This window comes from Xenopus tropicalis, chromosome 1 (genome assembly GCF_000004195.4).
Source record: "Xenopus tropicalis strain Nigerian chromosome 1, UCB_Xtro_10.0, whole genome shotgun sequence".
Classification (NCBI taxonomy): domain Eukaryota; kingdom Metazoa; phylum Chordata; class Amphibia; order Anura; family Pipidae; genus Xenopus; species Xenopus tropicalis.
This window is the reverse complement of record NC_030677.2, coordinates 36662183-36690089: the sequence shown is the minus strand read 5'-3', so window position 1 is coordinate 36690089 and position 27907 is coordinate 36662183. Positions and strand designations below refer to the sequence as shown.

At 38.8% G+C, this 27907-nt stretch overlaps 1 protein-coding gene across 1 annotated transcript in view; it reads left to right on the top strand.

The window, feature by feature from the left end:
- Positions 1 to 27907, top strand: part of apbb2 (amyloid beta precursor protein binding family B member 2) — a gene marked incomplete at its 5' end in the record, with an annotated part of 123399 nt that overhangs the window by 35241 nt on the left and 60251 nt on the right. The window contains 3 exon segments of the mRNA NM_001123451.1: positions 17841 to 18049; positions 26817 to 26879; positions 27614 to 27699. Of these exon segments, the coding sequence (NP_001116923.1) occupies positions 17841 to 18049; positions 26817 to 26879; positions 27614 to 27699 (358 nt within the window).

The following is a 27907-nucleotide window of genomic DNA, read 5'->3' as shown; positions in this document are numbered from 1 at the left end:
TTGCATTTTGGACAAAAAGTTCCATTTTGGTCTCATCTGACCAGAGCACCTTCTTCCACATGTTTGCTGTGTCCCCCACATGGCTTGTGGCAAACTGCAAATGGGACTTCTTATGGTTTTCTGTTAACAATGGCTTTCTTCTTGCCACTCTTCCATAAAGGCCAACTTTGTGTAGCGCTGGCTCCTTTCTTAACATAAGAACAGGTGGGATTGCCATTATAATTGAGTGTGGCTCCGTTAGATTCTAACAAACGTCTTAACACGCAACCATTGTATAGAACAGGGGCTGCCACCTTGCCCTTCCTCGTATGTGAGCTGCATGTACAAAGACATTCCGGAGGGGGGAGATGCAAGGTAACCAGCAGCAGGGTTAAGAGATCCCAGGCAAAGACTAGGCAGACCGTTACCGTTGTGCCCTAAGGCAGGTGCCTCTTTTTGCCTGTGTTGTACCTTTAATATTGGTGTGTAGGCGCCATGTCAGTGCATTGTGCCTGAGTCTGAGCTTTCAGAAGGAGCCAGCGCTACATATTAGAACTGCTTTCAGGTAACCTATTGTTTCTACTACTCCCATGTAACTGGAGGAGTCATGGCCGGTCTTGGGTGTTATAGTTTTGAGTATTATTATTATATATACCACTAGGGAAGAATTTTTAGCAATACAGCTGCCAGGAGCTGTTATATTGTTACCTTCCCATTGTTCTGCTGATCGGCTGCTGGGAGGGGTGTGATATCACCCCAACTTGCAGCGCAGCAGTAAAGAGAAACTGAAGTTTATGAGACACAAGTCACATGACTGAGGGCACCTTGGAAACTAAAAATCTGTCTATCCCCAAATCATTGCTCATATGAAAAATTGGTTTTCAATGCATTTTGTAAAGAAAAAAAAAAACAAAAAAACATTTTTTTCTGTGACAGAATTCCTTTAAGCTGGAGGTCTCAAAGTGTTAAGCTGGCCATACACATTCAGATTTTAGTCTTCTTCCGATAAATGTTTAAATGCAACAATTTACAACTAACATTCAAACTGAAATTGTAGGATAAAATACTAAAAATAACAAATCAGAGGATGTTCTGAACATAAAATAATTGACAGACAACAATTATATGAAAGTGACATCACATTAATTACAAAAAGACTCAAAATCTCAAAAAAACAAAAACACCAATAAAGGATGGGGTGAGAGGGGCCAAAAGGTGCCTTTTTATTACAATAAATGCAATAGCAACTTGTATTATTATGGGTGGAGATAGGCAAATTACTCCTTTATGTACCTGTGCTTAAGTAGGCCTCCAGAACCTCTGTTTTAATTCCACAGATACAGCCTTAAATCCAAACTTGCAGACAACCTGTTTTTGACTTTTGAGATGTTCCCATTGCGCTGTAACCTTGATCAAGGACCAGCGCCCTCAAATGGTGTGAGAACATTGGTTTTGGGTCATGATTACCAAGCGTTGCTTCTCTCTCAGGCAGAAGAAAGCTCTAAAATATCACATATTCAGGTTAGAATTTGCACAGACTGTATCTTAAGGTGGCCATACACGTGGCGATCTGACGATGTTTCATACGACCATCGGTCGCACGAAACATCGTAAGATCCGCCACACACCATTCAGGGCTGAATCGGCAGGTAAGGAGGTAGAAACAATAGGATTTCTACCTCCTTCTGACGATTCAGCTCTGAAGGGAGAATTTTGGTCAGGCGCCTTCTATGGCGCCCGATCAAAATTTTCAAACTGGTCCGATCGGCGAGTCGTCCGATATCAGCAGCTTCCTGCGATATCGGTCGACTCGCCGACATGCCATACACGCACCGATTATCGTACGAAACGAGGTTTCGTACGATAATATCGGTGCGTGTATGGCCACCTTTAGTGTCTACTACAGATTTCAAAGAGCCCACTTTGTCCCAACCTGTTGTCTGTGCTGCTTTTCCTCTGTTGTATGATATAATGACACTGCACGAAGTTGTCCCCAAACAGATTTAGTTTCAAGATTAAGACATTGTCTAAAGCTCACCAGTGCAGTGCAAGCTGGACATCTTCTGTCAGACATTGTCCCCTCCAAGCTGTGCTGTACCATACATACGCACAAGTTGTGTGCATTTTTTTTCGCAAGGGTGTAAAAAATGAATGCCTTGGACACCATATTTTTGGGGGAAGGCAAAAGGATTGTATATTAAAGTATTGCAGCTAATAAAAATAGTGCTACTTGATCACTTTGCCAATCCTGGCTCTCAGCGGAGCTTAAATGATAGATGATAACTATGGGAGGGACGATGGCAGGAGAGCAGCACTCTCGTTAATAGAAGCCTTTCACTAAATCATTTCTGTCCAATGCTGCAATGCACCTTCAGGGAGATGAAGTTTTGATGCTGTGAATGCACACCGGTCATTGTTAATTCCGACCCATGTTATTTATATTTATTTTTATATTCTAGGAATCTTTAGGGGGAGCTGAAATACACAGATCAGAAGTAAAAGATACCATATACTCAGATTCCTTTTATATTAACAGTTTTACGCTAGGCTCTTGGTGCTGTAGGAGACACTTAATTTAACATAGTGCACATAACCCCCAGTCCATTCGGCAGAGTAGATGTTAATGCAGGACACTGCTGTATTAACACAATTGATGTTCTCTGGCTTACAGTTTCAGTTCTTTATGTATTTACTGAGCTCGTGTCCTGAACAAAGGGAGGCAGAAAATATGTCAATGTCTTTCTGAAATCAATTGAATAGAGATGTGCTTGCACGCAGAGCTCCAATTTCTTTATTTCTGTGGTGTCTTGCGTCTGGCTGGGGTGGGCAGTCCTATGTGAGCAACATGTGGCGTCTCCAAACAAACCATTTTATGGAAAGAAGCAGTTTCTTCAGCATTGCCATCCTTTAGCACCTTCTAAAAAGTGTGATTCTATTGCTTTGTTGGGATATATGGGAGAATGAGGCTCAGTGGGTCGGCATTTCCAATAGCTAGCAAAGAATGCTGGTAGGAGGACACCTAAGGTTAAACCAGCAACAAGAAACTGGTGAGTATAATACCATGACTCTATCTTCTTCTCTCTGTCTCTCTCAGAGAAATAGAGGGCCCAGTGAGGGACCTTACTATCATATATGTTTGCAAAAAGGTTAGTCAAGATGATGGGTCTAATTCTGCTACTGACCTACATAGCCAAATATAGTTTTTTCTTTCTGCCTGTAAAGTGGGTCTGGAGACAGAATATTATTATTATTATTTTAAAAAAATAATAGTTCAAACATGGACAGTTTCTGTCTTTTTACGTGTCAGTTATGTATTTTTATGTACTGTATTTTAGCCCTTGTGGTTTTGTTTTATAGCTAGTTCTCATTATTTTGATATATTTTTTTACATTTTTATTCAACTCTACATAGTCTTTCCAAGGCTGAATAGATCATTGATGTTCAACTTATAGAATATTATGGGCCAATGATTTCTTGTGCTGCATGTTTCCAGGGAAGATGAGGTTATGCAAAGAAACCAATAAAAATCTAGAAAAAACCCCAGTTGGACAGCCCTGTACTAGAGTAAGGTGCCCAAAGGTAGATTTTCAGTTGGTGATGAGTAGATCACAGCAGCAGAATATCATCTAAAAACCCTTCAGGGTTAAAATGAAATTTGTTTGGAAAAAATGTAATTAGTTTGGAAATGTTGTAGATAAAAGCTGTTCATTTACATATGGCATAATATTTTCTCTCAGTGTAATGCTATAAAGTAGGGATATGCCAAATCCATTTCGATTTGGCCAAATACTAAATATAATTTGCATGTTAATACTTTGGGGGAGGGGGAATCACAAATATTGTATCATCTGTCACCTGTGGTTGCCCAGTGTCACATAACATTTAGGGTTTGGATTTGGTTCAACTAAGCGCTAAAGAATTGACTGGTTCTGAATCACTACAGTTGAGTGATATTTTATATTTTGGCTTTAAGTAGTAGACCCTATTGTGATATTAACAGAAGCCTATATTATTTACATTTGAAAATTTGGAACAATTTCATATATGTTGTAGAGTAAGTATAGAACTAAGGTTCTTGCTGTGTAGTCATATTTAATAAAAGCAGTTTCAGCATCATTTATGTGGGTTTTTAAATAATTGCTTAAATAACTGTTTCTTTGCATTAGAAACCCAAGAAACACTGCTTATATCTTATAGGACTTTCATCTGCTGGAGTAAGTTCTTCTCCTTTCTGTTCTTGAACTCCTCCTGGTCAGACATCTCGTGTTATGCTAGGGTTGCCACCTTTTGTGGCTTGGGAGTCTGGACAGGGACAGTGACATCAGGGGCAGGGCAGATAACATTTCAGGGTGGGCCATTGCTTTCAGGGGGCAGGGTCATGACTTGGAGATCTGCGATTGCCTGTCCAACATGTCATTCAATTTAAAGTCCTGTAAAGGTTTCCTAATTTGGAAATCTGGCCAGACAGTATTTACCCAGACATTCCTTTTAAAACCCAGGCTGTCCTCTGAAAACCAGACAGGTGGCAACCCTATGTTATACTGAACTAACAAACAGTGACCTGAATGCAAACAGAATGTAATCTCTGCAGTTTATTTATGGTCTAAGTCAATGTTTCTTAACATTTAGCTCAGGGGACCGTACTTAAATCAGGGAATCCGCTTTGGCACCACAAACTGGTTTAGAACCATTTATGCACTTATTTTTTATTACTTTTTTCTGTTGCGGGAGGACTTTTTTTTGTATTCAGTTGGATTGCACTAACTCTCCCTAAATAGCATGAGATCAATTTTTTGGTTCCCGACCCAGAGCAGCATGTTAAGAGCAGCATCCTTGCCCCATATTTCATTTTATGTAAGAATGACTTGAATCTTAGTATCATCCTTGTTTTAAAGTTTTATTTGTCCTTAGAATCCTTCTTCTCTTTGTACAATGTTTACTTTTTAATCTGCAGGAGAGCAGGAAACCAAGAGACGCTCCCCACTCGTTTAGCCCATCGTACTCTTGGCTCGACTTCACATATTGATTGTGTTTGTCATAATAAACTAGGTTGGAGGCAATGAGACAAGTAGTTTTCTCCTGAAGATTTTTCATTACTCTTTTCCCGCTCAGCATATATTTATTAATCCTATGTACCAGGTCTCTTAGGACAACAAAATTCTATTATGGTTTTCTGTTAGCATGGGATCACTTTTACAGAACCCGAGGAGAATGAAAATGCGCTGACTGAACATAGCCTATCAAGGCTGTTAATAGAAGCTGTAAAAGTACATCCACGGGTAAAATCCCTATTAAACTACTAGTGCAATGACAGCCAAAGTGAAAATTGCAGAAAACATAATAAGGAAGTAAATACTTCATGGCTTTTGCTGCCTAATGCATTTGCGTTAATGTATTTTCTTGCCAATTTGCATATAGGAAAAATGTGTTCAATTATTTCTCTTAAATAGACAGTAAAGTGTGGGGCAATGGCTCTTTGTCTGCGCAGATATATTTTATATTTTTTGCATTATTGCTTACCTTTTACTCTATAAATACCCTATAACTCTCCTACATAATAGTGGGAGATGCCATCATGCTTTATAGGTTCATTTATCTATTACAGATGAGTTGTTCTGTGCTCATAGTAAGTTACTGCAGTGCTGTCCAACTGGCGGCCCGCGACCCCCCTCTGTGTGGCCCCCCACCTGTCTGGCTGCTTTGATGGCTTACTCTTGTGTAAGCTTTAAATGGTATCAGTACTGTGATTAACTGCCCCCCCCTGCATGGTTCTCACCTCAGATTCAGGCTGTAATCAGGCTGTATTGTTTAAATATGTAATTCCCTGTACTGTTCACACCTTTTAATCTCTGCATTGTTCACCCCCTGCAGTGTTCACACCTCAGGCTCAGGCTGTAATCACCCCCATTGTTACCCTGTTCACACCTCAGGAGCAGTAGAAACCCACAAATAATCCCTGCATACTACAAAAAGAACATATACTGAGGTGGTACTGCAATTAAAAAGTTTTTTAATATATAGTTATTGTGCAGACTGTAGGAGCAGTGCCAGCATTGTGTCACTGTAGGCTGCCTGTGTGTGCCATACACACAGGCATCATAGGGCAAGCAGAGTATGGCACACACAGGCAGGGTAGGGAAGGGCAGAGTATGGCACACACAGGCAGAGTAGGGCAGGCAGAGTATGGCACACACAGGCCAAGTTTGGCACAAACCAGCCAAGAATGGCACACACAGTAAAAGTATGGCACACACACAGGCAGGGTAGGGAAGGGCAGAGTATGGCACACACAGGCAGAGTAGGGCAGGCAGAGTATGGCACACACAGGCCAAGTTTGGCACAAACCAGCCAAGAATGGCACACACAGTGAAAGTATGGCACACACAGGCAGGGTAGGGAAGGCAAAGTATGGCACACACAGGCAGGGTAGGGAAGGCAGAATATGGCACACACAGGCAGAGTAGGGCAAGCAGAGTATGGCACACACAGGCCAAGTTTGGCACAAACCAGCCAAGAATGGCACACACAGTGAAAGTATGGCACACGCAGGCAGGGTAGGGAAGGCAGAGTATGGCACACACAGGCAGGGTAGGGCAGGCAGAGTATGGCACATACAGGCCAAGTATGGCACAAACCAGCCAAGAATGGCACACACAGTGAAAGTATGGCACGCAGGCAGGGTAGGGCAGGCAGAGTATGGCACACACAGGCAGGGTAGGGAAGGCAGAGTATGGCACACACAAAGGCAGGGTAGGGCAGGCAGAGTATGGCACACAGGCAGGGTAGGGCAGGCAGAGTATGGCACACAGGCAGGGTAGGGCAGGCAGAGTGAGTATGGCAGGTTTTTGCTGTACTAAAACCATTAATATGGGTATGGTCATGTGATAACATGGATGTGGTTTCAAGTGGGTGCAGTTTCAAAAAGGGGAGTGGTCAAAACTGGCTTCCATTATCGGCCCTCCACCACGTAGGTCGGAAAAATTCCGGCCCTCGGTACAACAGAAGTTGGACAGCACTGAGTTACTGTATAGAGTATAGCCTTGAGTACGGTCATAAAACATAACTATTGTTTATACATTGGACAGTAAATACATATTTGCAATTGGTAAGGGTTTAAAGGGACTTGTCACTCTAAGAAATAATTTCAGATGTTTGCTATCATGTTAGTTGAGCAAAATAAGCTTAAATTACACTATGTAACTTATTTAAATCTTGTTTCCTTTAGTCTTTAAATTTACAATCACAGCAATCAGACAAGCACTATTTTGTGGCCACTGTTATTAAAGCAAGCTTTATATCATCCCAAAATCTTGTGTAGGCGCAAGAGACCTAAAACACATATCCATGCACAGGCTATACAATTATAGACCACTAGGAGGGAGGGGGAATGTGGGGAGTTCAGTGATATCTAGGAAGGGCTGAATGGAAAGTAAAAGTAATTCACCACCTCAATGCAGGTGGGGCAGTCAATATTTAATTGATAGCTCATATGTTAAAGGAGAAGGAAAGTCATTTTGGCATTTTACTGCCAATAGATTTGCCACATTAGTGCCACCTAGGACAAAATATTTATTCTGCAGAAACCCTTACCATTCCTGAGTAAACAGTTTTAGAAGCTTTCTCAGTTTGCTGAGGATAGCAGCTGCCATTTTAAGTAGCTTCCTTCCTACAGCTCTAGCTATTATAGTTGAGATCACACATTCCTAAGGAAGGGAGTGGGGAGTTCTTAGCTTTCTAGTGGGAGGGGGGAGCAGGAGAGGGGAGAGAGGATAGAACTGCGCAGACTCTGGCCCTAAGAATTAAGGATGTTTCTGAGAGAGGAAGTCAGACACTGGAACATCATGTTTGCAAAAAAGAGACAATAATCCTGTGTTTCTTTTGATAGAGGACTCAGTGCAGCATTACTGTAAGTCTATGGCTGTATTTACATACTGTAGACCTTTCTGATAAAGCTTACTTAGTTTTTACTGCTTTCCTTCTCCTTAAAAATACATTTATAACAGCTTTGTCTTTTAATAAAAAGAAGCATTTGGGTTTCATGTTTTATTTTTAAAGGAATTTTATTAGACAGCTTTTTAAGTGTGGGTGACAGTTCAAAAAAAGCTAGCAGAAAGTCTCCTGATGACTTGCACCATAATATGATTGCTGCTTAAATTTACTCTCCCAGTTTTTTATGTTCTGCTGCACTTTAGTGCATATTAGCTCTCCAGTAATCAGTGCTGTATAATCATACACTGTATCCTGTGTTTTTGCTGAATTGGGTTATGAATGATCTGATTTGAATGCCAATAAGCACTGTGATTATGTAGGGCCTGATTCTTTTGTTTTGTTCTCCTTGTCTACTGTAATTAAACATTGCATTTTATTCAGGCTGTTAGTAGCACAGACTCATCATGTCCTTTCCTTCCCATGGGGACTGCTTTCCACATAATCATATCAACTTATATTCTGAAAGTGATATAAAGTCTCCATTAATAAGGAACACTTAACAAATCACTGTACCTTTCACAAGCTAGTTCAGCTTAGAAAGAAAAGGGAAATTATTGCTGGTTGTAAAAACCCAAGCACCTCCAACCGAGAAAAATATAGTTCTCATAAAATTTCCCTTTTGTGTTTTACATTTACTTACACCCAATTACATATATTTGACGGTACCTCCATAAAATGTGAGCTAAGGTAATGTCAGCGAAATGGACATTTTAACTCTGTGCAACTTATCAACTTTGTTGGGTCTGTGCTGGTCATATAGTTACATTATTAGTAATGAGCGCCTGTTTTATGTATCCTCTGGCTCCCCTTCCTGTGCTTACATAATCTCATGTATCAGCAGCCCGGCCCATGTGTTTGTACTCTGACAATATATATAAGTGGCAAGCAGAACCCCTGGTGATATTTCATTGGATAGTCATAGACGAGAAGAGCTCCTGGCACATACCAGTCACGATATGCAGAACTTTATTGCCTTGCCCACTGATACCCACATGCCTTCACATCATTTGCCTATCCTTAAAGGAACAGTATGAATTACCTTGTGTAAATGGTAATAATGCAACTGTGCTTGAAGAATTATTATTAAAGGGTTAGTTCACCTTTAATATGATGTAGGGGGCAGTACTGCTCTGGGCAATTTGCAGTTAGTCTTCACTTATTTCTTTGTGGGTTTTGAATTATTTAGCTTTTTTTGTTCAGCAGCTCTTAGTTTTACAATTTCCACAACTATTGGGTTGCTAGGGTCCACTTTACCCTGGACTGGAATGTGAATAAGAGGGCCTAAATAGAAAGATTACAAAAATAGAAAATAACAATTTTATTGCAACCGCACTGAGCAATAGGTTTTTGGCTGCCAGGCACGGTGCCCCCATTTAAGAGCTAGAAAGAGGCAGCGGAATAAAGCTAATTATGCAAAAATTAACCTAAATCATAACGACACCTCTAATCTGTGCACCATATTCTTGCTCAAAGATTAAGAACAAATCCTTCATATTTATTTAAGTTTATTTGCCTTGGGTTAGTGGGTTTGTAACACATATCAGATGTCTCTGCTAATGGCTTCTTCTAGTGTATTTAATGGATGTAAGGGGGCAAAATGAATTGTTATGATTGTCACATGGTGAGACTAGTGGACTGGTTCACGTTGTGACACACACACAGAATAGTCCATAAAGCGTACAGAGATTGGATTTAAAGATAACCATAGCCCACCATAGAGTATAGGCTAATGGAACAGGTACAATGTCCAAAATGGAGCCACAAATCAGAATAAAAGACCACTGGGTCCCAAAGTCTCATTTTGATATTTTGCATCTGGTAATGTTACTCAAGTGAAAACTTGAAGCTCGCCATCTTGTGGTCATATAATTCCCTGCATGACTATTCTATAATTGGCATATTCAGAAACTTTTTTCTGGATGTGTCGCTTAGCATCAACTACAGTCAGATTATGGTGCACAGCAATGGGTCCATAACCCCAAAGAAATGAATATGCTTTTTACTTATTTATTTGCTATTATTTATATAGCACTACACATTTCCACAGCACTTTACAAAGAGTGTATCAAATTCTAGTGAGAGGCATTCCATAAGATAAGAGGCTGTTTTAGCAGCAGCAAAAGGAGTACCATCTTCATATTAATCTCCTTGGTTTGTGAATGAGGTGTTGGACAGGCAGGTGTCTGAATACCTATGGCCATATAACCCCATATGTAATAAAAGGTACAACGTTTGCCCAGGAGCAGTAACCAATTGCAACCAATAAGATGTTGCTTTTAAACAGTACCAGTAAATTCTGCCTGGTTATTGGTTGCTATGGATTACTGGTCATGGGCAAACTTAGTGCCTTTTATTACATAAACCCCAACGTCTAAAGACTCAAATAAATATTACAGTTTATTCTGCTGTAGCTGGTGCTACATATACAGCATCTTTTGGCATCAACACCAAGTGAGTTTAGCTCTGTGCTTGGGTTTTAGACCCTGGATGTCATACTGTCCTTTGATTCTAATCATTGTAATTGAGTTGAGGACATGGCTTGTGCTTTCTTTAAAGCACTTATTTTTTTAAACACAGCAGCATAAATTGAGTTGGTGCAGGGTGGGTGAATATGTAGGGGAGGCAGGGATCGAGAGCTTTAAGCCTGATTGTACTCTGTATGAAATCTCAAATTGGAATATGGATTATAAATAGTTCTTGCTTCTAAAAACAGCATTCTCTGCAAGACGTATTTCATTCTCTGCTCGATACAGCACAATTCAAGAGGTCTTTGGGGCAACAACAATATGAAGTTTATTGTGTTGCTGTTGTTTCATGCAAAGAAATCATTTTTATTCTTGTGCTTTACTGCAGCTGCAAGTGAAACGGCATATTTGATTTTTCTGCTATTTTTCTCTCCTACACACTATGCAGTCCAGCTGCTTTAATATAGGGATGCTCTCTCCATCTGCTATATGCTTATGCAAACCTAGTACCTGTATTTGCTATAGCTTTATGTTTTCTTTAGACAACTTTAGGTACAGTGCAAACAGCAGGAAATAAAAATGCCTTATGTGCAATTAAATGTGCAATTAAACATAAATAACAAACATTCTGCTGCATTTCTATAACGATAGACAGGATAGTTTCCCACATTGGCACTGCAGACTGTAATACTAATGTTGAATTTTATTTATAAAGGATTATATTTTTAAAGCTATTGAGGCACTATTAAGTGGGATCCACTATGAACAGAACAGCTTGACTTTAATGCAGTAGCCAACCGATTCAGTGCTGAACAAATAATTTAATCTGGGTTACCCAATCACATATATACTAGTTGGATGCCCATATGGACTGTGAATATTATACAATACAGGGCAGAGACCTGGCACATGTGCCTTTTTATTGTGGAATAGTGTTTGAACCTAAACCTCCCCCCCCCCCAGTTACTTTCTACATATCCTTTGTATGCAGTGGAACTTCAATTTTGCATACCTCGATTTTGAGTTTCCTACATGCTGTACATGTTTTCCTACATGTGGTACCAGTAGTTTATAATGCACACAGTTCCCTGAGTTTACATTTTCTTGCATTTTATACCATTGTTTCTGGTGCCCTGAAAAATGTAAAATGGAGTTTCTACTGCATTTATATCACAGTTAATAATTGCATATAGCCTTCCTTGCTAGGCTATGGAGTTGGAAATCATACTCATGCTGTCTGTGGGAGCGCATTCAGCTTGACTTGTTCTTTGCCACCCATGTCCCTTGGGGTGCCTCCAACTGTGATTTGACCTAATTTGAAAAATAAGCAATAAAAGGAAACATCTATAAAATCTCACAGTCTGTTGCCTTTTTTTGCTGGGGCTGATAACCTTAGCAAGTAAAAGGCAGAAAAAATGTAAAAGCAAATACAGATGTCTGGTTCTTTAAAAAGGAACCCAGAAGCCATTTATTTTATAGTAAATGGATTTCTAAGCAGCTTTCCAGTATACATTAATTACAAATTTCCAATAGTATTCATTAATTGTGAATATTATTGCTATTGAAAGCTTTATTTGTCTGACTGTTTACGTTCTCTGCACTTCTGGTTCTGAAACAATGTTGCAAACCGGAAAGCTAAAAACCTGAAGGAGACATGAGCCCTATTACAAGGTTTTATAGTTGGACACAGAGAAAAGAAGTGGATAAACATGCACTGTGGAAAGTTGCTTAGAATTTCAATTTCTTTCATTATGCAAACATTTTTTAATAGAATACCATTTCGCTTTTGTTACTAATTACTTGCTTTGGTTACATTGCCCTGACATAAAGATAGCACTTACCAATACAATCATATGCTTCCACATTAAATGAAACTATGGGAAATTGGAATTATTTGGGCATGAGAGAGTTGAGTATACATGCCCACTTACTTACAAAGAAGTTCAGGTCTGCCCTTCGCCTCTTCCACTTTTTCAGTAAGTCCTTCCTCTTGGGAGTTCATAAATTGGAAAGTAGCATCAGATCCATATAATGCCCTAATGCTAATTAAACAAAACTAATGTTAAGTGTGGCGTTTCCTTGTTATTTAAGATGAGAAGACCATATATATAGCTGATTAGTAACTCACACAGATAGCTGCCTGTCTGTAATACTCAGTTGGATTTTCCTAGACCTGTGGCTGGAAGGATAGATGTATACTTGTATGCATATACAATGGCGAAACTAGCTATACCGCAGACCCCGTTGTCATGGGGTGCCCTGTTGACAGGGAGGCCCGGACCACGGGGTCCACTGTATTGCAGTCCTTTCTCCCCCACGCCAGGAGTGGGGTGGGAGAGAATGGACTGTATGCACCGGGCCCCCGTAGAAGATTTTTTGCAGGAGGCCTGGCATGACCTAGTTGCACCACTGTGCATATAGCATGTACTGTACACAGCACTGTACAGCAGACTAGATATATATATTTGGTGATATTCCCTAGTTACTATAATACACAGTAGAACAATCATAGCCTTGGCTGGAGGATACTTCTCTCAAAAGCTTCCCATCTTGATAAATTGTAAATGAAAGCTGAAGTTGCACAGAAAGCAGCAGAGAAAGTGCTTATGGGTGAAAGAATGCTCATAATCATTACTCGAGCACAGCCATTTCCTGCCAACGGCACAATTTCTCCATAAATATTATTACAAGGGAACTATTTCTGTGTCCCTCTATCATTACTTATCCATGACTTGTATACTTCTTCTTGTTTAACCACTTGATTTTTCGATTTGTTATTCATTTCATTTGCACCAAATAATATAAACAACTGATTTAAAAACAGTTTTTGTGGTGTGTTTTTAAGGCAACTGTTTATTTTCAGAACTTTTGTTAACCAATTTAGAGGCTTTCAGATTTTATAGGGTTGGGCATAACAAAAAAGAGTCACTTACAAATAGTACTGAGGACTGACTATATTGAAATAGTTTTATATTATCTATGTGAACATACATAGACAGTTTTGGCTGCAGATATCCCTGTGCAAAACATAGGTGATATTTTTTTTGCCTGTCTTTGCCCTTCAGTGCTGGAAAAAGTGACCCTGGTCACTAGAACATACCCGTAAAGGCACCTTGTAAGGTAATTAGGCATTATAAAGGGATGTAATATGGAAAGTTATTGTCACTGAGTAAACAATGAAGACTTACACAAAGCTGAAATTGCCTGCAGAGTCAATATTACCCTCATAGAAACTTGGGGAATGGCGTCAGCACAATTGCACATGTGCCACATGCTTAGAAGTTTGACCGCTTGCCGCATCTGAAGGTAGGGACGCGAATAACCTATCTGTTGGTTTAATATTCATTGTGGGGGTATAGTTTTCCTTTAAATATTTGCAGAATCAGATAACAGTAGAACATGCCTTTAATTTATGCCTAAACTCCTTTCTAAGCCTGAAACCATTGATTACAGATTGGTCAGATTTAAGCGCTCCATGACTGTTGCAGTAAGGGATCAACGTATCCCCTCCCATCAAGGGATGATTTCACTGCTAACTGCATGGGAGCTGCGCTTTCTGTTGCTATGACGACCCCATCACACAGCAAAGCAAGGAGCATTCCAGATCGCCAGTTCTATTGCTGTTTTTTTCACACTTGATGATGAGCAGTGTTACCAAAAATAGAGCATCCGTGTTGCCTTTTTGTCTGTGAGCGGGTCCTGATGTTTCTGCTGTGCCAGGATGCTGGGGGGAGACTGTATGCTGACCATCGTCATTCTTAATTATCAGGGTAGGTAGCAGATTCTTTTCCTCCGTACGGGGAACGCAGAGCAGGGATTTCTGTGTGGGCTGCAGCATCTGTTAGCCAGAAGTATGAAAAGTGCCATAGAGGCCGTGGTGCAAGATTCTCAACTTCCAACACTGGCATTAAAATTGCATTATTCCTCTGTTTAATTACTGAAGCCTATACCTTGCAATACTGTAAATTCATCAAGGCCCAGAGCAAATCCAGAGGATTTCTTTTATAGAACACTTAGAAGGCCCACAGGGCTCGGCGCAGGGAATTCCCAACCTGTGTCTCAGCCAGTGTGCTCAGCAACAGCCACAGGGCTGAACACTTGACTTCTCTGGCACTAAGAGCATTAAGCACAATTTTATGTATTCAACTGGGCCCATCAGTCTTGTATGCCGGTTCATCTTGCGTGAAATCAGTCAGTTATATCCCCTTTGTGCTCAGGCACAGACCACTTATGTCCGGGGCAATGGCTGCACTCTGTATGCTGCCCCAGGCTTGACAAATGAGCTCTTTTATTTGTCTTTCTGTGTTAAACATTCTTTAATACATAGCACTGTGCACCAGAATTCCCTCAATTTCTCCTAGGCCCTGTAAGAATTTTTCTTGTTTTTTACAAGTTGCTGTAGGTTATGGTGTCATAACTTGTTTGCGGGTGCATGAGGGAACATGGTTGCCCTGGGAGCATTAGAAATTGAATCATACATACTGTATGTGTTGTGGCTAAATTGCCAAGTTGAGTGCATAAACTACCTTTCTTACTTACCCAAATCAACTGGCTGGCTTCTAGCCAGTAACACCCCCAATTGTGGTTGACATCTTTTTTCGAGTTCCTATATGGTTATGTACCATGAGCTGACCACCACCTTGGGATTTTGACCCAGTGCCTGCAATTTTCTGGTTCCTCTCATATGCATTTAACCACACAGCTTCCCTTCAGTTTTATTAGGCCCCTGGGCCTATGATCAGACCAGTATAATTTGGCCAGACCCAATATATATATTTATATATATTTAGAGAGCATTGCTATTTTTTTTGTGACACTAAGCATTATTCTTAACCTATGACTAGGATGTATATTACTTTACTGTGCACTTCATAGTAAGCTACAGTAGGCTGTGCTGTTGGTAGATGGATACTATGGGGCTAACCTGATTGGCTACTGTTGGCAACTATGTTCATTAATCAGCCCCTAGTAAGAATAATACTTTCAAGTATACAGCATATGACCACTGTAAAAATCTTAGACTATGTTATATCCTTGTGTAAAATGTAATCGTTTAATCCTGAAATAAATGTAACTTATAAATTAGTTTAGAATCCTGAAAAAACAAGGTTGTTATTAGTTTAGCAGGCAGGGATCTAACATACTTACATTTCATCTCAGTTCAACAATTTCTAAAACATAATTATTTCCTATGATTTCAACTGTGCATTTTTTTCATCATAGTAAAAATATGATCATTCTTGTGTGATTTATTTTGAAGACTCAAGGTATGGTGATCCAAATGACACAAAAAAAACGTTTGTCCAAAAAATTCCAGATCTCAAGCATTTCCTATAGCAGATCCCATACCTGTAATATTTTTATTATTATATTACACTTTTATCTGTAATAATTTGTCTGTGAGTAGCTCAGCTAAACATGTTTTGGCTGCTGTAACTAGCACACTGTCGCTGTGAGTCACTGATAGGTTTCCCCCCAGTGCTGGGCCAATTGAGGAGCAGCCGGCCAGGGGCACAAGGGACTGGACTAGGGGCTCAGAAGAGGAACGTAACTAGTGGCCCCACACTGCTGTGCCCTAGGCACAAGCGTCTCCTACCTATGACTAGTTCTGGCCCTGGCTTCCCCTACTCTAACTGGCTGCTTCCAAACACAGAAAGGCTGTACTTCGCAGTAGGAAAGGACTATTTACCAAAAACTATTTGTCACACTTATTATGCATCAGACACAGTTAACCCTTAAAGTAGTCACATGGGGTAATTTTGAGCAGTTTAAGCTCAGTGGGGCCTCATAGACCATGGGGCTGACTTTTGCACTTAAGGAACAGGAACAACAATTATTGCTGATATTTTGTCCTTTAACATGAGCCACATTATATGTGATGGAACTCCTTATACAATGTGACCATAAGTTTGTCAGCTCAATAAATATTATCCTGCTCTTAATAAATTGAGAATTCGAGTTTTTGTAAACAAAATTCTAATTCAATTTCAAATCATGCCAAAAATATTAGTAAATTTGTTGTAACCACTGAAACATTATGCTGCCTCCATACTGACAATTATTTCATTTTATATTAATTATATTAAAATATACTGATTTAGCAGTGGGTGCCATTTAGGCATGGCTTCTATGCATTTCCATATAGTGGGCAAAGGAACCATTGGAGAGCCAAATCCTTTCTCCAGTTGTACAGTGCTGAACTGGAGAGTGCTGTAATTCATATACATATGTAAGTGTATGCAATACAGCAGTGATCCCCAACCAGTGGCTCAGGGGCAACATGTTGCTCCCCAACCCCTTGGATGTTGCTCTCAGTGCCCCCAAACCAGGGAGTTATTTTTGAATTCCTTACTTGGGGGCAAGTTTTGGTTGAACAAAAACAAGATTTACTACCAAATAAAGCCCCTGTAAGCTGATAGTGTGCATAGAGGCTGCCTAATAGCCAATCTTAGCCCTTATTTGGCTCCTCCATGAACTTTTATGGTGCTTGTGTTGCTTTCCAAGTCTTTTTACATTTGACTGTGGCTCACAAGTAAGAAAGGTTGGGGACCCCTGCGATACAGAATAGCATTGTGCTTATTCTACCCCACTTGTGCCTTTCATTCCTAAAGGGTAAAAAAGAATAAAATAGAAAAGTCTGACATAGTACTAACACTTCATACATTTTTTGAGACAAAAAAGCCTATTTTAAGCCTTCTTTAAAATTAATTTCAGATGTAGAACATTCCTTTAAACCCATTTTAAGCAGCGTTCCCCACATATCATTCTCCCAGAAAACTTTCTGACATTCTTGCTAAATCTTGTATGCAATGGTACTTTTAATAACTAATTATGCTAATTATGCTTACTTGGACCATTATTTGTTTAAATGGAAATTTCCGTCTAATCTTCCTTTTTCTTTCTATCTTTAAACACATATTTTTGCCAATGTCGACTTTGGTAGCTTGTTTGGTTTGTCACTGGGTATTGTAGTCTATGGCTGCTCTTGCAACAGTTCATTTTTTGTTGTTGAAAACTAATTTCCAGAGACACTTTGTGCATCTGAGACTTGTGCATAGGGGGTGAATCCTATCTGACACCTACATTATATAGCATCTTTAATTTCTATGGTAATTATAACTTACCTGTTTCTTTAAGCACAGTTTTTAATGAAATTATAATGTATAAACAGACAGTAAATTAAGTTCAATGTGCAGCTGATCACATTTGAAGGAAGGTGCATTTCCAGGGACAGGGAGTGAAAACAAGGTACTATTCCTGGAAATTAGGGAAGGAGAGGAGAAGAAAGCTGTAATGTAGCAATATATCTATTAAAATGTCAAACTGTAACCCTTTGATAAAAAAAAAAAATATATCAACAATAGCTAATTTTTCTATTTGGATTCCTTTTTTCTTTATAATTCATAGCAGATATATGGAGCGACCACTCGTTTCAAACTGATCCAGATCTTCCACCTGGCTGGAAGAAAATCAATGATATCGCTGGCATCTACTACTGGCATATACCAACTGGAGCAACTCAGTGGGAACGCCCGGAGTCAGCACCTACAGATCTCCCAGCCTCACGCAAAGGATCACTCAGCTCTATCACATCAACACCCACACCAGAAAATGAGGTAAAACTCACCGTTGCATTTCTATCATGTTTTAAAGGAGTTCAATTCCCTGTTAAAAGTATGGATGCCCCAGATGCTTACAGGCTTTTTTACCTATAGTCATACACACTATCTAGGGTCAGAAAAGTTTCTGCCATCAAATTTCCTTCTATAGGCCCTAATACCCATATGCAGCAGATGATCCCTGCTTTAAGCTAAATGAATAAATTCTACATATTCAACACAATCTTCCATTTTTGTTATGGCTACTACTATTTAGAATGGCAGGCAATGCAACCAACAAGGCTGCCACCCTCATGTGAATGCAGTTATTCAGAGAAAGAATGTAGATAGCCTGCATTCAGTTCTTTGTTTTCTTCTAAATGCCTTGTTCTACCACAAGGGAAGGTGAATGCCATTGCTAGGCCAAAAGTATTTAGGGAGACATAAAAGCACCCACAAAATATTGAATTTGACCAATCTGAACCTGAAGTTCTAAGCTCAGCATGATCTTCGAGTAATGGGTTTGCTAAGAGGCAACTGAGAGGGGTGCAGTAGTCAGACAGAAAGAAATTTTGCAAGTTTAACATTTTTGTTTGTGGTGTCTGCACCATAAGCTGGAACCATACAATATAAAGTGATGAGTTAGCTAAGTAAGTGGGACCTTAGGCAGGTTACAGTCGAATGGTATGTCCGAGAGAGCACGATAATATTGCACATTCTATGACAGCATTGTGTTTTGCATGGTAAATTGTGTTGCATAAAGCAAAAAGATAATAATATCAATAGGCCCTCTGTCCCATTAAGTTTAATTGAAACGACCAATGTAGGTGAAATATTTTAAATCATGCAGACTTTTGACCCATGGAGATACAGTCTAATCAACTGACCAACACTACTGAGAGTGCCTTAAATATATATATAGGTGTGGTGTATTAAATAGATGGGCTGTGCCACACTAGGCATTGTCTCTGCTGCCTTCTGCCCTAACATCAAAGATGCATTTAGCATTCTGCTCTGTATGTACACTGACAGTTGGATACCATGCCTGTCAGTGCACCTTTGTGTTGGGGTGGAAGGCAGTGGATTGGCAGTTGCTACAGCACTGTATTTATGCCTAGCGTGACATTGCCTGAATTGTTCTATGGTTTAAGTGAGCATGTTGTGTGTTCTTTGCTTTCCACTGCTGTACATAGCTATTTTTCAAATAACTTCTGCGGTGTCTATTGTGTTGTTAAATGCCATTTGGACATTTTTATATGGCTTTTAAAGAAAACATTGAAGGGGATCTCCACCCTAAAACTATTTTTGCATAATGAAATTTTAATTCTATGCAACTTTCCAGTATACATTGATTAAACATTGGTTTTAAAGTTATCTGTAAATGTAATTGCTGCTGAAAACATTATCTGACTAGCTGTTTACATATCATATGCTCTGATGGTCCAGAACATTGAAGCAGAAGCTGATTAACAGACCTGGAGGATAACTGACTTCTGTATTGTTTTGAATGTCAGAGGACAGAAATAATGCTTTTTACATTTACGAATAACTTGAATTATTTATATTGCAAAAGATCAAGTTAAGTCAGTTAGAATGCACCTCATTTAATGACCAAATATATATAACTATATATATATATTAGTGTTACACTGACAAGATCATAAACTTCCAAATTAGTTCAGAATACACTGAGAAGCTTCAGTATAGAGACGGCTCAACCATTAATATTTAAATAACAAACCTCAACTGCATGTTTGATGGAGGCTTCATCACAGTAATCATTAGTGAGCAGAAATCAATTGTGCCTTGGAGGTAATTATTTAACAGAACACAAAATAAGAGAAATTGATTATAGATAATGGACACTGATACTGAAGAGAAGCATAACGCACAGATATCTTGAGTCACATGATTCCTAACATACAGTTGTTCCAGCTGGTAAATGGCCCAACTTGGGGCGCAAATAATTGCACCACTCAACATTGTGTCTTCTGAGGCCAAAATCAAGAAGACACACTCTGCTACGTAGATATGATGTAAATATAATCCTGATTACCCACTGAGATGAATTTGTGCCATTCTTCTTTGAATACATAATGGTTAAGATTGGCAGCATATTTCGGCTATGTTAGATACATCAAAAACCTCCCAATAATAATTGTAAATCTGCAATTTGAGGCTGCTGTCAATCAAAGACAGGATCCAGAATCCATAGCATGCTAAAGGGTTAAACTACACTGAATTTATTATAAATATTGATGTTGTTAAAATATTTATAAGGAATCAGCCAATCCAAGCATGATATATAAGCCCACTCAGCCTGTTTTTTTCTCTCTCTGTTCGGTTGGGCTCAATGCACCATTATCAGTCTGCTTTGGTGTTATACTTGGTGAATCAGGTCTTATTGATGATGTTAAACACTTCCCCCAAACCAACAATTGAAAAGGCTGGGTTTTCCCATCCCCACTCGAATCACAGGTCAATGTAAACCTAAAATCTATAAGGCAGTCTTCAGGAATTGGTGTGTTAATGCATTCATAGTTATTGTGTTCTTAAAATACACGCACATAAAGGATACGTATAATTTAGAATTAAATCTGCCACCCTGGAATGTATTCTTTTCTGCACAGCTGAACTTCCTTCATGTGCTTCCTGCTTTTATTATAAGGGCTCTAGAAGGAAGAGGATAAGATCTGAAGTAATCAATGGCCAGAACTCAACAAAAAAGAAATATTGCTGTTTCCTCAAAGGGTTCTTTTTTTGACCCGTTGATAATTGTGTGTTTACTGTGCTTGTGACAATAGACTACTGAAAACAATTTTGACTGTTTAGATGTATCAGTATAGCCATTACTATTAAAGCATCTGCTTTCATCCTTTACTACTTACCTAACAGATACAGTAGCAATGATCATGTAAGAATGTTTGGTTAAACATGCATAGTTTTCATGCATTAATCTCTACTCCTGACTACACTACGTGATGGACGTATGTCTTTTTTCAACCTAACTTACTATGTTACTATGTTAGACAATAATGTGTCTTATTTATAATTATTATTACAGAGATTCAGCAAGCAGTAATGTGATGCCAACACACAATTGTATTGTGCTAGTCAAATTACTAAACCATGTATTGCCCTTGCATAGGGCACATTCACTGGGTCATCAGGGTACAGCCTGTGGGATGCCACTACTGATTTGCTTGCTCAGGTGCTTCAGCTGGCTGTTTGCAAAACATTTACTAGTCATTAAATGATTTATATCAAAGTGACTTGCAAGGGTATAGGCACCAAGCCATTATAAACTGATTTGGTGCTGGAACGTGGTCTCTTTTGAGATAATGTTACAGACACAACTGTATAAGGCAGTACCGAATACATTCATATTTTATACTTCTAGGGTTAAATACAGAAAGAAAATGGAATGTCTTGAAAATTCTCCTTAATAAATATACCTGTCAATATATTCCACTAAAAAAAGCAAGGACAGACATTGCCTTAGAAAGAAAGGCATTAAGGTTGGAAAAAAATGTTCATTTAAGGCATTCAAGCTTGCTAGGAGACCTGAAAGGGGTCAATAAAGCATCTAAAAATATATTGAACAAGAAAAAGTAGTGAATGAAAAGCAGATTTCCGCAATGAGTAAAATAAATTGCGAAATAAATTATTTCTTAAATATGTTAATAGTAATAGTTACTATTAACATATTTAAGAAATAAATTATTTCTTAAATATGTTAATAGTAAAAAAAAAAAGCTGTGGAACCCTTAGTATGAAACAGAGGTAAGTTGGTTGATGAGACCAGGGAAAAAACTTATTATTATCATAAGCAAATTAAGGTTTCCTTTTTTAACTGGCCTAATGTAACTACTGATGACTGGAGACCAGAACATGTGGAAATAAACAAAGATCTAGGACCACATGATATTCATCCCATGGTACTTAGAGAGCTTAGGTTTATAAGGTTTTCTGGTGGGCTCTGGGGTCCCAGTCCGACACTGTGTGCAACATAATTATATGTACAAATGTACAATAGATCTTGCCAGACGTGTATTTTGTCTGACAATTGTATGTATCACACAGAAGTTTCCTTGGCCTGGAACATAATATTTGTAATTGGATAGAGAACTGGTCGAAGGATAGATTACAAAGAGTGGTGTTAAATGAAACATTTTAAGTTAGTACTGTAAGGGTCTTTCCTTGGACCTTTGCTTTTTAATTTGTTTATTAGTGCAGAGCGATTTGACAAAATTGGAGAAAATAGAAGCAAATTGGAAAATCAGGTTCAGTGTTGATAAATGCAAGGTTAAGCACTTTGGTAGATATAAGCTTCTTAGTTGTATAGGATTTAGGGATTTTTTTCGGTTAATTAATAGAAACACTAGGCATTACCAGTCAGTGCTACTGAAGCAAATTGAGAGAACTGCCTTGCATAAACAAGGTTATTAGCTGAAGGGATGAAAGCATCATTTTGTATCTTGTTTGATCCCTGGTAAGGCCTCACCTTGAGTATTTGAATTTTGGGCCCCAGTCCTTAGCAAGGATATTAATGAGCTGATGGAGAGAGAGTAGATACAGACAACTAAACTGATAAAAGGAATGGAATAACTAAAAGCACAATACCTATGCTTACTAAAATGGTTATTGGTCTGATACAAATCATGGTTATTTGTAAATAAATACAGGGCCCATTTTTAAGACCAGTGAAATGAAAATACTGTTATTATTTGTAACTGAGTTTTCAGACAATGAGATGGGAAATCAGTAGATTTATATGAACAAAAGCACAAAATTGTTGTCTACTCATATCCTGTGTTCATTTTTTAAAATAATAATAATTATTATAATAATAAATGGCCAACAACTCCCAAAGTGGTTCTTTTTGTTGGAGAAAACCCATTATCCATTTATTTGTCCTTTGCCAGCTCTAGGGGAGATTGTCTCCTTTCTCCAGAGCTGCTTATTTCTCCTAACAATACAAATTACTCTTAGCTGACAGAGCACATTTCCATATTTACATAATGTAATGTTTTCTGACATAAAGGTGAAAGTGAAGTATAGATTTTTCCTCCATTCTGCAAACAAACCACACAGATAGAGGACGTTTCCTTAGGTTATGTCATATTTCTAGAAATGTACATGCTCGTCTTGAATTGCTAAGTGCCCTTTCGTACAAAAGGAACATTTCTTAACACTACATGCCCTTTCTTTTTGACAGATCTGTCAGATTTTTAAGCAATGAAGGCCCATTTGGTGTTGAGTCTGTAAAACTGCAGCGGTTTCAGTTTAACATGTTAACGTTTGTTCCTTAGTGAGCAAAATCAAATACATATGCCCTTTTCAATCAGATGTAAAGTTTTCATGTTCCAGATAAGGCAGTGGTTCCCAAACTGTAGGGCTGCCCCCGCTTGTGGCTTGGAGAGGCAATGGGTTTAGGGTTCAGCCTGAATTAAAGGGAGAATTGTAGAGAATGGCCACGTGTGCTGCTTGATACATCTGAAATTCCAGCATGAAGGTCAAGTTAGGATGAGATTTGGAGCAAATGCATATTTTGCCGAATGACTGATGTATTGAGAATTTCCTCTATATGTACTCATTTCATGAGCTAAGGGGGGCCCTGGCCAAAGGTTGAACCTTCAAATGGAAATGGGTCTTAAACTGAAAGTGTTTGACATCCACTGAGATGAGGACTTAAATTGAAACCAAAAACCAAATTGGAAATTTGAAGACAGGATACTGTGCAATTTGGAGATTAATCGCTAGCTAATATTTACAGAATTATTTGTTTATTCTAAGGATGACTATATTGCACAAAGAAAGAGGCTATCTGGGTTATCTGAGGACCTTACACACAGGAAAGTAGAGTTTGTATAAATCTCAAGTCATCAAAGACAAAGGAGAACAAAAGCCCAAAAAGATTATCACTAAAAATGCTGCATTTTTTTATTTTCAAGTTACTGTACCAGCTCAGAGGTTGAGCAGCCCTATAACTGATGATCCCTGCCAGCTTGTCCCCATTCACTACAGAATTTAAATTCATGTTACACAGTCCACTTTTGATTACATTTCAATCTTCTGACACACATGGTCTCACATTATCCTAAAGCACCATCTGGTATAATGAAGAATTCGTAATGGATTCCATGATGGAGATCTGCCCAAGCCCTAATGCAGTTTCAAACCATAACATTTCCACCACCATACATCAGGGTTAGTGCCAGGTTCTTCTGGTGATATGATGTCTTCCTGTTCTGTGGCCAAACAATTCTATTTAATAATTCCACGTCAAACATCTGCAGTTTAAAATTTGTTGAAAGAAATTGCCATGGATGTACTTTCACATGACTGTAGTTTTGGGCTCTTGGACAATAAAGTTGAAGAATAGGGAGTTATAATATGTAAAAACTGAGTTTAATGTCTTGGAGATAAAATGGGCTCATCCATAATGATGATCTCAGCTTCAGGTATATTATATATGTTTAGCACATGAACTGTTTACACATATATGTTGCATGAGTTCAGAAGCAAGTTTGCTTGTAATATCAATCATTAAAGGAGAAGGAAAGGTAAAAACTAAGTAAGTAAATACAGCCATAAGCACTCACAGAAAACGCTGCACTGAGTCCTCTGTCAAAAAACAGGATGTCTTGTCTCCTTTGGTACCTGAATTCCTCTCTCAGAAAAATCCTTCATTCCCGGGGCCAGAGTCTGTGCAGCTGTGTCATCTTCTTCATTCTTCTGCTCCACCCTCTCATAAGAACACCCTCCTATGCTACCAAGGGTTAGAGCTACAGCAGGAAGCTACAAGAGACCAAGCTAAAATAGTAGCTACTGCTATCTTAAACCAATGGAGGGAGCTTCTAGAGCTGTTTATTCGGGTATGGTAAAGTTTCTGGAGAATAAATATAGTGTTCTTGGTGGCACTAATGTGGCTTAAATATTGTCAGTAAAATGCCGAAATGACTTTCCTTCTCCTTTAATTACTGAATTGAATGCCAGCGAAATGGCATGTATTGTGTTTTTAGCTTATTATACCAGCCCAGTGGTATAGAACATAGCAGTAAATATACAGATGCAGCCAAGTGCCTTTACCAAGTTCTTGCGTTATGTCTCTTCCAGTTAACTCAAAAAATGGTGTCTGGACATGGTGAGACAAAATGTGAAAACTTGCTGGCTGCATCGGTACAAATGTCCAAAGATGTCCTGCAGTAGCTACCCCTTATATTGTAGTTTTAATCCAGCCATTCATTAACCTTTTTTAAGCCATTTAGAATGTGTGGGCTTTAAAGGAACAGTAACACCAAAAAATAAAAGAGCTTTAAAGTAATACAAATATAATGCACTGTTGCCCTGCACTGGTAAAACTGGTGTGTTTGCTACAGTAACACTACTATAATTTATATATAATAAGCTGCTGTGTAACCAGAGGGGCAGCCATTCAAGCTGGAAAAAAGGAGAAAAGGCACAGGTTACATAGCAGATAACAGGCAAGTTCTGTAGAATACAATAGTGTTTTATCTGTTATCTGCTATGTGCCTGTGCCTTTTCTCCTTTGAATGGCTGCCTCCATGGCTACATAGCAGCTTATTTATATAAATGATAGTAGACTTTCTGAAGTAAACACACAACTTTTACCAGTGCAGGACAGCAGCACATTATATTTTAGTTACTTTTATACACTTTCATTTTTTTGGTGTTACTGTTCCTTTAAAAAGCTGCTTTTGATACATTGTTTCAAGAGTGAGGGCAGAGAATATAGACAGACAGACAGAAGCCATTCCATTAACAACTTGAAAATTCATTTATAATCAAAAAATTGTATTTTCTTTCATTAACCCTCAAAAAATTAGGGTGGAGATCCCCTGGAAGCATTACATTTGATGTTGACAGATGTATCCTAACATTGTGCTTATGTTTTTGTTGTTTTATGGTGATTTCTAAACCTAGCTTAGTAACAGCACCCATAGAGCACCCATAATGTGCGTGCCTTGGGCAGTAGGGAGAGGCCTGAACAAGAAAATAAAATGAAGGAGAATTCTGTAAGAACCTTTACTGTTATTGGCTGCTGTTCAAGTGATACCAGTATAAGTGTGCCCCCCACCCCACTCTGGCAGTATATAAGTCTTAAAGAGGCAGTACACACCTATATATACCTTAGTTTAGCATAATAAATAGGACTTGCTTTTAAATTGCATTCTGCCTATTCTTTTAATTAAAACAATCATATTTTCCAAGATTTTTCTACGATAAAGCACCAATAGATCTTTGTTTTGTTTTCACCTTAACTGCTTCCCCCCTCTCTCCCCCTGTAATGAGGATAGCTTGTTTAAATTGAAATATTGAGCTCTGTATATACAAACCCCCTCTCAGCGTCACACTTCGGGATAGAGAGAAGCTTATTATACAGAGAGTTTATCTGTGGACTGGTTATTAGAGTAACCTTTTCTTCCTCCAACAGTTGCCCAGAAGAACCACAGAAGGAGCACTTAGAAAGTGAAACCAAATTTAATTTGTGTTTGCCCTGTTAAGGGAAGGAATTAACAACAAATGACTATAGATATTTCTTAATTAAATCAATAGGCAAAAATATGTTGAAAACAAGGCCTATTCCGTGAACTTGTGTTGAACAAAGGGGTATAATGCCCCATTTAAGTGTCTGCACCAATGAATTAAATAAGACGGTAACCTGCCCTCTTATTATATGCTAACAAGATTGTCTTGTGTTTTTTGTTCTGTTTGTTTTCTTTTTATCAATGTGCCTCCTCCTGTGTGAATTATTGTATAGAAACAGCCTTGGAGTGATTTTGCTGTTCTGAATGGGGGAAAGATTAATGTTGACATTTGGAAGGCAAGTATCTGGTTAGATCATTTCAAAGTGTAACCCTATTATTTCTGTTTGCATGGCAGTGGCTGCTTTTTTCACAGTGACCATTCATAGACCAGGCAGATTTAGCACCGGGTCGCACTTGGAGATTCATCATATTGACTAAACCTCTTGAAAGCCCATGAGCATAATAGTGTACTGTCCCGATATATAGATATCCCCCTTTTGTCAAATCTCCAGGTGCGGCTGTGGCCTAAAGCAAAATCACAGGTTTTCTTTATATGATGTGGTACCAAATTCTTCCCTATTTCTTTGGCTTTTTAACCAGATGGTCTCTTTTTTTCTTTGAGAATAAGTTTCTTGATCTGGATATAAGCATAAAGCGCATGAACTTTTCTTTTAATCAAATCCTCTATGCTTCTTTGCTTGGAGATAAAGTGCACCTGTTTTTGTTATTGCAAGAAACCTTAAGATACCTTGGGGTATACGCATCAAATGCTGGCCATCCAAGTGCGTTGAGCATTTATACTGCTGCCTTCCATGAAGCCAGGATACAGATATTAGCACTGCATATAGTCATAATTACGTTACATGAGATAAGTGCAGTACAGACCTTTGATGTATATACGCCATATGTCTTTGTACAAGGTATCTTATATCTTCATAAATATGGACTACTATCTTTGCTTCCACCCTGTCTTCAATCACTTTATGAATTTTACTACTTCCATTCTGTAACCTGAGATGTTTCTCCTTAGGATTTGCATGCGGCCACAGTCAACCCAGATCCAAGCCTAAAGGAGTTTGAAGGAGCGACATTACGCTACGCCTCACTAAAGCTAAGGCAAGAATCATTTTATAATAATCTCAATGCAAAGATGGCAAGTTCCAGCAGGGTTGGACTGCTTAGCCAACTAAAGGGCCTACCGTCCAACTCCTGCTCCGCAACGCTACTTACTTTGCTGTTAAACATGTATAATGGCCGTCTGGTCTACAGTGGAATGCACAGCAGTGGAGTAGGGAGCAGTGGTAGCTGGGGGCCGCTATCTTGG